The 12,653-nt window shown below is 37.0% G+C and overlaps 1 protein-coding gene across 1 annotated transcript in view; it reads right to left on the bottom strand.

Moving 5' to 3' along the window:
• LOC150077215 (tyrosyl-DNA phosphodiesterase 2-like) overlaps positions 1 to 12,653 on the bottom strand; it is a 115,331-nt gene that overhangs the window by 63,032 nt on the left and 39,646 nt on the right. Inside the window, exon 2 of the mRNA XM_090386908.1 lies at positions 5,023 to 5,117. Coding sequence (XP_090243034.1) covers positions 5,023 to 5,117 — 95 coding nt within the window. The remainder of the gene's footprint in view (positions 1 to 5,022; positions 5,118 to 12,653) is intronic.

The following is a 12,653-nucleotide window of genomic DNA, read 5'->3' on the forward strand; positions in this document are numbered from 1 at the left end:
GAAAAGTTCCAGCACCTCTTGTGATCTCGTGGATGTGTAAGTCTTCCTGATCGTTGTCTGTGTAGATTTTGCACCATCTGCGTCAAACTTATCACGAATTCACGAAATTGTGGGACGTGTTGGTGGTTCAGTGTGGCATTGTTCACTCCTAAACTGTCTCTGGACTTCGTTGATATTTTCTGACTTCCAATACCAATTCGACACAAATTTCCACTGTTCAAATGTAAGCAGAGATAGGGGGAACCCCTGGTGCCGTCAGACAACTAACACTGTTCAAATGTAATCTGGTCTTCTCCATTATTACCACCAACTTTCAACTGAAAAAGAAAAAAGGTTATTGAGTTATGGGCTGATAAAGTGTGTATACATTTTTTTTTGGACACCCTGTATATATATTCCCTGCTCCCAGGAGGAAATATTTTTTTCTGAAAGGTGGTACAGTAATCTCCCAATTTACGAACCTCAATATGGTCTCAAGAAATTAAGTCAGGAGCAGTTTTCCCCAACATGAACAATAGGAAGATAAGGAAATGTGTAAGCTTTTGGTTACAGCAGTCTTGGTGATAGCACATTTCAGTAGGATTTTCCTCCACACAACTGAGGAGCCACTCCTCCAGACTACCAGTTCTAGTGCTGAGTGGTCTACCCCCTAAAAAAAGTGCCAGGATGCAGAATTTTGTCACCGTGGAAGCAGATAAGTTTTTTTGGAAATTTTTACCATCTTTTTGATTAATTAAAATATTAAATTGTCTTTTACAAATAGTTTAGTCACATTTGTTAGCTTATTTTTAAATTTAGCTAGTGATTTTGTATGTAATGACTTACAATTCGTACAGCTATTGTATCAGTGTTTTGGTGCAAATATCACAGCATAATGAGCAGTGCACAGGAATAGTAGGGTTTTAATTGTGATAAATAAGTAGCTCAAAGGTACTAATTACTTGTTAGGCATATAACTTTGTGTTTAGCTAAGGAATTTTTACTTTTTAGCAAGGATATAACTAATTTAAATTGCAATCATTACAGATAGTGTAACGTATATCTTGAACTTGATAGTGTAAGGTATAGATGTAATACTAGATAGCATAATATGTATCACTGCATTTAGGAATCTATTAGCTTAGTGTAGTACTGTGAATTAATCAATTAAATTTTATTTAAACGGAAATCATGCTCCGGACTAGAGCAGCAAAGCAATGAGTGCAAAGCAGCATGAGTGCTGTGGACAAGAACCAAAGGGAACGATTCTCTAATGCATCACAGCCTAAAAAAAATGTGCAACTTGTGAAACGTTTGCAGACTTTCTGAAATAGGACATGATCCAACCAAGGAAGATGTCTTTGTGTGTGTGTGCGTGCGTGCGTGCGTGTGTGTGTGTGTGTGTGTGTGTGTGTGTGTGTGTGCGCGTGCGTGCGCGCATGCTAGGTGCAGAGAATATGAAGAAATTAGGTGCCAACTCAGAGTTCTGATGGACTTTTAGGAGAGTTTGAGGACTAGGGTAGATGCTCTCAAAGGAATTAAAATGGGGGCACCCCCATCAAGCCCTCAGCTTGCCCAACTTAATGCCAGAGCTCACTCTTGTGCAATAGACAACACAGCGGCAATCTTCAAGGCAGAATACGCTGGTCCCACAGGAGCTAGTTATTGTTGGTGACTATCAGGGAAATGGAAAATATCTTCAAATAGGCCTCTGGGGTTGGGTATACTCATACTATGATTTTTAGTGTTTCTCACCAACCATGGAATAAAACAAAAGACGAAAAATCCAAATTTTTAAAATATTTAATATTTAAAATAAAATAAATTTATTTTAAATATTAAATATTTTAAAAATTTAAAATGGGTTTTTCGTCTTCCGTTTTATTCCATGGTTGGTGAGAAACACTAAAAATCATAGAATGGAAAATATGTTGTGCAAGAAGGATAGGTGGAATAGGACCAGGGTATGTCTGTCAGGGGTAAAAGTATATGTGGTTGTATATCAGATATCATCTTTTAAGGGCACAAAAGGTAATACTGTTGAACACTTTCGCACTAATGATATTAAGAGTATGAGATCTGAGGACTTACTTAACAAGTACAAGGCAATGTTGGAAAAAGTCACAAGTTACGACTGAATTTGAAATGGTTTGCAATGTTGCTAGACATGATAGGAGGGAGTATATGTCGAGAGCTTTGTCAATCAATTCGGCCCTGGAGAGAATGTGCAAGGTTTATGGTAGAATTTCTTTCAGCATGGTCTGTGCTTCTTAACAGAAGAGACTATTTTTACACGGATGGGATACCCTCGAATAGACGGGGCGCAAGAATATTTGCTGATGCCATCAAGATAACGATAGATGGGTTGGAAAACTGCTAGCTTAGAGAAATACACAGACTAATAGTTTAACTAGAGCCACAGGCAGAGGTGAAAGTGATTCTTGTACTGCTACTTTTGGTACATGTAGCAGCTGGAATACAAGGTGTCTGGGGTTTCAGGTTCTGCTGTGGATAATCATCATGGCACAAATTAATACATAGGCTATGTTAGGGTAACTAAGAGTAAGAACAATTGCATGTACACCACTGCTAGGAGCATTGTAAATAAATTTGATGAATTTGAAGTACTGATTAAGTCATCAAATGCAGACATTGTAGGAATAGTGGAGACAGTGTCGTCCAGACATAAGTGATGATGAATTTGAATATGGGGAGTACAATGTATACAGGAAGGACAGGAGAGGTGTAGGAGATATGCTCTTAGTTAAGAAGAATATTAAATCTAAGGCAGTACATCCAGTTGACTTGGGTGACAAGTGCAATGTTGATTTAGTTTGGTGTTATATAAGCACTGGGAAAACAAAATTGAGAGTAGGAGTGTGTTATATGCCTAATGACTGTGACGAGTATACCAACCAGCTATAAATGGAAAGAGACTGCACTAGCAAATCAGAATGCCTCATAATGGGGGATTTTAACTTTCTAACATTGACTGGAATTAGTGAGTTGGTCACTTATGCGTTAGCAAGACTGTTGTGGTTTTACTGGATGATTTCTAGAGCAGCACCTTAGAGAGGCAACAAAAGAAAGCGATACTCTAGTTATCAGTAGTGATTCTTCGTGCATTAAGAATCTGCAGGTAAAAGACCTACTGGGTGGCAGTGATCACAGTGTACTAATGTGGAATTTAATTACAGACAGAACTATTGTCAAGGGTAAAGGGAAAGGCTTTTGCTTCTATATGGGTGACTGAAAAGATCTCAGACAGTTTTTAAATTGTGTGCAGTGGAACCAACTGATGATGTTACCAATAGCAAATTCTAAATGGTAAGTATTTAGGGGTAATCAAAGCTACTAGGCTTTTCATACAAACAAAGAAATGCTGTTCAAAGCTTAGACATAAATGGATGTCAGATGAACTACTGAGACACGTGGCAGAGAAGAGTGTGTGGGATGCATATAAATTAACAGGTGATACAGAAGCCTAAGGTAGATATAAATTAGTCTGTAATCAAATCACAAAGGAGGTTAGGCAAACTAAGGCAATTATGGGAAGTCTCTGGCAAAGAATGCAAAGAAAAACAGCAAAGACTTCTATGTTTTATATTAACAGTAGAAGGAAGGGGTTGAATCACATTGGACCAGTTGATGTCTATGAGTTAACTGTTGATGACCCAGCTCAGGTTGTGGACACACTGAATAGGTATTTTGCATCTACAAATCAGAAATTCTTTAGGGAAGGAGATGCCAGAAGTTTATCAAACTCTTAACGGGGAGCTAAATGACTTTGTGATAACTAAAAGGAAAGTGGAGAAGAAATTGTTGAGGATGGACATAAAAAAGCACCCAGGATGGAGGGAACTAACCAATTATACAGGGTGTCTCAAAAATACATGGCATAACTTCAGGAATGAGTTCCTCATATATAGACAATAAAAATATTTTATATCAACATAGTTCCGGAAATGCTTGGTTTCCGAGTTTTGAAGGTCTGTCTATGACACTTAACTGTTCACATCACCTTATAGTAATTGTTCAAAATGTCCACCTTCTGCCTGAATACAGGCCTCATATCGATGTCTCAAGGACTCGCGAAGATGATGGCAAATTCCTGGCATGTTTCGTATTGTCTCACAACCTGCCACAATTCAATGGCGGAGAGTTTCCACATCAGCTACCGGAGTCGAATACACCAATGACTTTAAATGGCCCCACAAGAAGAAATCTAGTGGGTTTAAATTAGTAAGTGAGGAGGCCAGGCAGTCAGTCCACCTCTACCTATCCACCGACCAGGAAACCTTCGATTCAGGTAATTGCGGGCTAGGTGGCTGAAATGTGCAGGAATGCCATCGTGCATGAAGTGTGCTTGTTGACAAATTATCAGTGGCATGTCGTGCAAGAAATCAGGCATGTTGTTTCCCAGAAAGTTTCTGTATGCCTGCCCTGTGAGTTTGTTTGGAAGTACATGGGGCCCAAATAATTTATCACCAAAAACGTCCGGCCAGATGTTGAGGCTGAACCGCTGTTGGTGATGTGATGGAAGAATTGCATGTGGGTTTTCCTCAGCCCATGCATGCTGATTGTGAAAGTTTTGGATTCCGTCTCGCGTGAACTGTGCTTCATCTGTGAATATCACTAAGGCAGGAAAGTGAGGAGTTGTACACACTGTTGCAAGAACCACTGGCAGAACATTACTCGTGCAGGGTAATCTGCTGGTGACAAGGCTTGTACCCGTTGCAGATGGTAAGGATACAGTTCGTGTTCTTGCAACACTCTCCAAATGTCGAGCTGCTATTCTGTGTGTGCTGATTCTAGGAGTGGCATGCACAACATCCAAAATCTTCTCCTCTACTTCAGGAGTCATAGACCTTGGATCTGAAAATTAAAACTGAAAAAAATATCTTCTAGTGTGCAAAAAAGGATTACATTCATAATAGTTAAAATTCTACTATGAGTAAGTGCAATTATCTATACAAATTTTTTAAATTTGTATAGTATAATATAATTTTAAAATACAGAATATATGAGAAAAAGTACTCTTACTCAAGAACAAGAACAACTTCGGATTCAGAGCCATCTCCTGTTAGTCTCACAGCACCTTTGTTGGAACGATCCTCAAAAAAAGCATTGAGAGATCTCTATAATAAAATGAACAGATTAAGTGTTAAATCAAGCCATTTTTATATAAGATACAGAAGTGTTAGCAAATAATATACTGGGGATCCCCGGTATCCGAGCATTCATTATTCGAGTCCCTGCAGTTACGAGGATTTGAAAATTAAAGAATTAAAGCTTTTTCTCTTGAGAAAATTGACCAAGCTTGAATATTTTTTGTGAGAATGATCTTCTTCATGATCATGCAACAAAAGCTAAGCGTGAAGTTAAAGACATAACTAAATGCTACAACACAATTTTATCAAAAAAAAAAAAAAAAAAAACAACTCTGGATTCATTCTTTATTCGTAGAACTGAAAAATAGTGTAACTTCAATAAACTTTACTTAACCTTACATTATGCAACATATTATGATAAAAAATGCCTAATAAAATAATTTTGTCATTTTTCAGTTCCTTCATCCATTTTATTATGTTTAAGTACATAATAAACATTACTATATAATATCGGTGTAGATACACCTTAGACAACTCTTAAAGAAAAACTACGGTAGTAGTAGTGTGAAAGGCATCATTTCATCTGTATCTCATTGTGCTCATCCTTCACAACGAGTTAGCATGTATTGCACTATCTCGAATAAGTACTGCTTCACTAATAGAGAAGACTATTGTTACTTATTCTCATTGGGCACAACCACTCAGATGGCAGAGCTTGCAAAATGGTATGGGATAAGAAACTGTGTTATCCACATACTATCCCAATTAGACTTAGGAAAGCAAAAAGGTGTAAGAAACTGATAGTAAGAGAGGAAGAAATGCCATCAAAAGAAGAAAGGGACAGTTACTCCCACTCACTCACTGAACTAAACCACTTACAACCCCCCCCCCCCCAGAATAGGCAACACTTCTCCATCCTTCACAGCAAGTTACCATGTATTGCACTACCTCGAATAAGTAACGCTTCACTAATAGAGAAGATTACTGTTAATTATTCTCGGTGGGCACCACCATCTAGACGGCATCATTTCAAAGAGAATAAGTAACAATAATATACCCTATTAGTGAAGCATTACTTATTCGAGGTAGTGCAATACACGGGAAAATCGTTATGAAGGATGAGCACAATATGAGATACAGATGAAATGATGCCTTTCACACTTCTACTGTAGTTTTTCTTTAAGAGTTGTCTATGGTATATCTACACCGATATTATATAGATACACTATATAATATAAGAGTCTTAAACTCTTAAAATATTACGTCTAGTTGCATTTAGTTTTATTTAAATAATACACATGAAAATTTGGTCCCCGTTTTAAGGGGAGTTTTCTGGAACCAATTATCCTCTGATAACGAGGATCCCTTGTATATACACTGGTGTTCAAAAGAAAGTGTATCACACCTTAAAATTGTAATCGTTGTTCAAATAATGTAAGTACATGGCAATATTTCTTACAGATTGCATCAGATAAGATTAACACGCATAGGTGATGATGTAATATTGCACCAGCTGTTACTTTCAGCTATAGAAACATGTTCTGCAAGAGTTTCAGTCATTCCTTGCTTGTGGCAGGAAGCCCTCAATTCGCTTAATTAGCATTTAGCATTAGCATTAGCAGAGGCATTTGATGCAAGAAAGCAAGCTTATGCAGCATCAGCCAAAAAAAAAAAAAAAAAAAACCACTTCCACTTCACCCCTCTGTTCGTTCAAAATACCTGTCCAGCTGAGCCTTAAACTTATTTAAGCTATCAACTTCCACGGCAAGGGATGGAAGTCTGTTCCACCAACCAACCACCCGCTGGCTAAAGGCAAATTTCCGCACGTCTATCTACATCTGTCTTTCCTCAATTTGAATTTATGCCCTCTCAGGTGATTATTCTGAGTGAGAGGAAGAATCACATCAGCATTGAGCATGCTCAAACCATTCAAGGCTTTATACACCTCTATCAGATCACCTCACTGGTGCCTAGTCTCCAGACACTGTAATTTGCAAAACTTAAGCCTTTCTTCGTAAGAGCACCCCTTTGTTCCATTCACTAATCTTGTTGCCCTTCTCTGTACTCGTTCCAGCAGGTCTACATTATTCTTGAAATGAGGCCTCCAGACCTGTATACAGTACTGTAGGTGTGGCCTGACCATTGCCTTATGGTCAGGCCAATAAGGCATTAATTTTATCATTTCAAATGGAAAACAAAATGAAAAGTTCACCAGGTGCAAACCAATATTTAGTTGAACTGCCTCTGGTCCTGATGACAGCATCACAACATCGAGGCATTGACAAGATCAATTTCTGAAGATAATCAACTGACAGTTCGAGTTTCCAAACATGAATTATGGCTTCCTGAAGTTCACGAATGGTCTTTGGTTTCTTTCTGGCAACTGCAGATTCCACACAATACCAACAGTTCTCTATAGCAGGAGCAGCCAACTTAATTTGTGATGCGATCTACTTTTTTCCCTCAAAATGTGCTGCGATCTACCATCTAAAAAACTTCATTGCACAAGGTGCACAAATCGAGGGATGACTGTATATTTAAAATTCGTCGTGAACGACCGAAATTAAATCCGCGATCGACTCGTTGGCCACCCCTGCTCTATAGGATTCAGTTCTGGGCTGTTTCCTGGCCAGCTAACAGTTGTAATGAACCATTCTTCCAACCATTTTTTCACCTGTAACAAATGTAAACACATTACTGTCGAACCTATAATGCAGAAATGAAGCTGAAGTAATTACAGAAGTGCCTACTTACACTTTTCGCCCAATGACAAGGGGCAGAGCTGTCCTGAAAGATGCAGTTACTTGGCAGGTTGAAATGGTCTCTAATGGTTGACAGCAATTTGCCTTCCAATATAGCCAGGTATCCATTGGCAGCAGACGGAACCTTTTATAAACTGCAGGTGACCTACTCCACAATACGAAATGCACCCCCCCCCTAGGGGGAATTCTCTTAGGTAGGGAATTTCACTGTAGACACCATACAATCTACATGATATTCTTCACCACGTCTACTGCAAATTGTTTGTCTCCCATCAGAGCCATGAAGATTGAATTTCTTCTCATCCAAGAAAATAACTGACTTTCACTGCTCGGGGGTCCATTTGACATGCTCCTTACACCAAATTAATCGGGCCTTTTTTTAATTTTTTGTGCAAAGAGGGGCTTCTTCTTAGGATGATAGGCTACAAGTCCATTTTTGATTAGGCATCTTCTGACTGTTACTGCATTTGCTACCACTCCTTTATGTTCTTCATATTCTCTTTTCAACTCAGAAGAAGAAGCTTTATGGTTTTTAAGGCATAAGCACTTCAAAACACGGTCCTGTTTTGGCGTAGACTCATTTGCGTCCAGTTCGTTTTTTTCCTATCAGCAGAACCAGTATTCTTGAGTTTGGAAAGAAATCTACTTACTGTCAGTTGATTACAAGACACTCTATAAGCAATATGACGGGGAGGAACATCCTTCCTCGCGTAAAGCAACAATAGCACTCTTTCTTCGTTGTGTCAACTGCACGTAACTAGCCATCCTGACACAAGAAAAGAATGACTGAAACTCTTGCAGAGCATGCTTATATAGCTGAAAGTAACATCTGATGCAATATTACATCATCACTTATGCGTGTCAATCTTATCTGATGCAATCTGTAAGAAATATTGCCATATACTTATGTTATTTGGATGACAATTACAATTTTAAGGGGTGAGGCACTTTCTTTGAACACTAGTGTGTATATATAGATATAAAAATATATACACGCACACACACACACACACACATTATTTGCTAAAAAATATATATACAGTGAAACTTCTCCTAACGGACACCTCTCGTTAACGGACATCTCTCTACAACGGACATTTTAAAATTCCCCAACTCACCTCCATTGGTTTTAACGTGTTTGCAGCTTCTGTCTAGCGGACATTCTCTGTAACGGACGCGGACAGGCAATCTGCACTGTTTCGTTTAGATTAACACTTAATTTGATCTCCTCATAACGGACAGCGGGCGAGCTCACGGCCCTTTTTCTAGGAACTTTTCTTCCACGTATTGCCTCAATCGTGTGTTTATTTTCTATTTCCGATTCTCTGAATTTTATCAAGGTTTACGTCGCGGTTCTAAACCCTTTTTCAAGAATTTTAAGGCACGTGTAAAACTTCTGATGAATTCGGTGTGTGCAGGGGGAGGGATATGTTCGGCCTTTCGTCTTTTCAGTTTCAGTTTTCAGTTTTGTTCAGTGTCGTGTGAAGTGCACAATGTCTTCTCGTAAACATTTAACTTTAAAAGATAAAGTCGAACTCATTAATGCGTATGATCGGCAAAAAAATAGTGTTCGCACTCTCGCTGCAAAATTCAAAATCGGGAAGACGCAGGTAAGCGACATCCTAAAGAAAAAAAAAATGAACTGCTCAAACAATTTTGGCAACATGGAAATGATCAGGTTCAAAAATCATTCCTGAAAATTGTTGGACTTCAAATTTCTCGCGCACATGCTAAAAAAATTCCCATTAATGGGCCTATTATTAGGGAAAAGGCTTTGGAGGTTGCGAAATCTATGGGAGTAAATGAGTTCAAAGCTTCTGTGGGATGGCTAGGCAAGTTCAAAACTCGGCATAAAATTTCTTGGAAAACCGTAAGTAGTGAAGGTGAATCTGTTTGATACTGGGGTTGTAACAGAGTGGACCGTCAAATTGGAAGATTTATGTCGTGATTTTGAAGCTAAGGATATTTACAACTGTGACGAAACAGGGTGTTTTTTTAAAGCTCTTCCTGAAAAAACAATGAGTCTTAAAAACGAAAAGTGCCAAGGCGGAAAAATTTCTAAGAACGCTTGACTGTACTATTGTGTACAAATATGCTGGGAGACTTTGAACAACCTCTTGTTATAGGAAAACCACAAAATCCTCGTTGTTTCAAGGGCATAAAGTTGAATCTTTTGGATGTTGACTGGAAGTCTAATAAAAAAGCGTGGATGACACGAGATATCATGAACGAATGGATAAGTCACTTTAACCAAAACATGATTCGTCAAAACAGAGAAATTATTCTTTTCATGGATAATGCTGCATCTCACCGGCACATTGAATTGTCCAATATTCAAATCATTTTTCTGCCACCAAACACATCTGCAGAGTGCAGCCCTTGGATCAAGGGATAATAAAAAATTTTAAACTTCACTACAGAAAACGTGTTTTAAGACATCTCATTGCAAACATGAACGATGTAACATGTGCGAGTGACCTTGCAAAGAAAATCAGCATCCTAGATGCGATTCAATGGATTTCCTCTTCAGTAAACGCAATTAGAAAACAAACTGTCGTGAACTGTTTTGTAAAGTCTGGTTTCTCAAACGTAAAAATTGAAGTTGTGAACAGCAATGTGGAGCACCAAGAAGAACAAGAACTTCAACATCTATTGATAATGTACGACACTTCCGCTGCAAGTAACCCTGGCTACAAAGATATAGACTCAAACCTCACTACAGAAGATGGTGCTCTAGATATCAACGACATTATCATCAATATTTTTCAAGAAGTTCCTCATGAGGATGAAGAAATGGAAGGAGGTCATTCTGTCGAAGAACATATTAACGACGAACCACCGATGAAAATAGAAGAAGCGCTCATACAAATCAATCGTTTAAAAATGTTTTTCGCCGCTGAAATATCTTACTGAAGGACTTTTGATGGTTTCTTCACTCTAAACAAATGTTGAAAACAAAATTATCAGCTGGAAGAAGGTGCAGAAGAAAATAAGTGATTACTGTATGTATTTTTCTTAAGATAAAGTCATAATATGCATAGCACAATTGTATGTATATTATTTACAAAAATATTGTGCAAAATCTGTATATAATTTAATTTAATTTTACATTAAACGTTTAACGATTTTTCTTTCATTCTTTTTTTTTTTTCTCCCTCAGACTTCTTGTTAGCGGACACTTCTCTCTAACGGACACATTTTCGTTCCCCATGGCTGTCCGTTAAAGGGAAGTTTCACTGTATATATATATATATATTTTTTTTTTTTTCTTTTATGTGTTTATATTTTGGGATGGCTGCATGGAATCTAAGGAATGTGGTATCATAAATTCAAACATGATGATCTGCATATGTTAATTTATGAAGAATTAAAATATTAGCAAGACACAAATTCTCAAAAAGAAATATGCACAGATTTTATGGTTCATCATGAAATAAAATAATTAAAGCAGTGGGAACTTGAAGTGAAGTTTCAACCAAAATTTTCTACTAGTTTTTGGACTGCCCAACATTGTAGATAGTCATGAATAATCATTGTGCTGTGATTATCGTGATGAATAATCCAAAACATTTAGTAGAAAACTTTGGTTGAAAGTTGATTTCATCTTCTCAGTATGGTTATCTTGATGGTTTCTTCACTCTAAACAAATGTTGAAAACAAAATTATCAGCTGGAAGAAGGTGCAGAAGAAAATAAGTGATTACTGTATGTATTTTTCTTAAGATAAAGTCATAATATGCATAGCACAATTGTATGTATATTATTTACAAAAATATTGTGCAAAATCTGTATATAATTTAATTTAATTTTACATTAAACGTTTAACGATTTTTCTTTCATTCTTTTTTTTTTTCTCCCTCAGACTTCTTGTTAGCGGACACTTCTCTCTAACGGACACATTTTCGTTCCCCATGGCTGTCCGTTAAAGGGAAGTTTCACTGTATATATATATATATTTTTTTTTTTTTTCTTTTATGTGTTTATATTTTGGGATGGCTGCATGGAATCTAAGGAATGTGGTATCATAAATTCAAACATGATGATCTGCATATGTTAATTTATGAAGAATTAAAATATTAGCAAGACACAAATTCTCAAAAAGAAATATGCACAGATTTTATGGTTCATCATGAAATAAAATAATTAAAGCAGTGGGAACTTGAAGTGAAGTTTCAACCAAAATTTTCTACTAGTTTTTGGACTGCCCAACATTGTAGATAGTCATGAATAATCATTGTGCTGTGATTATCGTGATGAATAATCCAAAACATTTAGTAGAAAACTTTGGTTGAAAGTTGATTTCATCTTCTCAGTATCCTTTAATAACTTTATTTCATGGTGATAATAACATTTCCATAAGTTTTCTTTTGGAGATTTCAATTTTATTGTTTCTTTAGTCTTTTATCTCTTCACATTTTAATACAGACAGATCAGTAGATGAGTAACATAAAATTAAAAAATTATGTTTCCACAAATATTATTGGTTAGTATCACAATATTCGAGGTTACTTGACCGACCTTCAAGTAAAATAGCAAGATAAAAGGCGTAACCTATTTGATTTAGAGTCTGAAGACTGCCCCTGAGTTCTTTACAATGTTTACTGTTGTAGTGCAACAAAATACCTCTCTCTGCATATGAACCTACATAAGCAAACCCCTGTATGTCATAAAATAAGCTAAATTAACATAAACTGTCTTATGTTCCCATTTAAGGAAAATGATCTGCTTGCCCTAAGAAAATAATGGTTACAAATAATCGTCATGCTTCATTATCACCTATTATTTTACTGACATTAGAAAAT

The sequence above is a fragment of the Mastigoproctus giganteus genome, chromosome 12, assembly GCF_048544385.1.
Source record: "Mastigoproctus giganteus isolate SK-2022 chromosome 12, ASM4854438v1, whole genome shotgun sequence".
Taxonomy (NCBI): Eukaryota; Metazoa; Arthropoda; class Arachnida; order Uropygi; family Thelyphonidae; genus Mastigoproctus; species Mastigoproctus giganteus.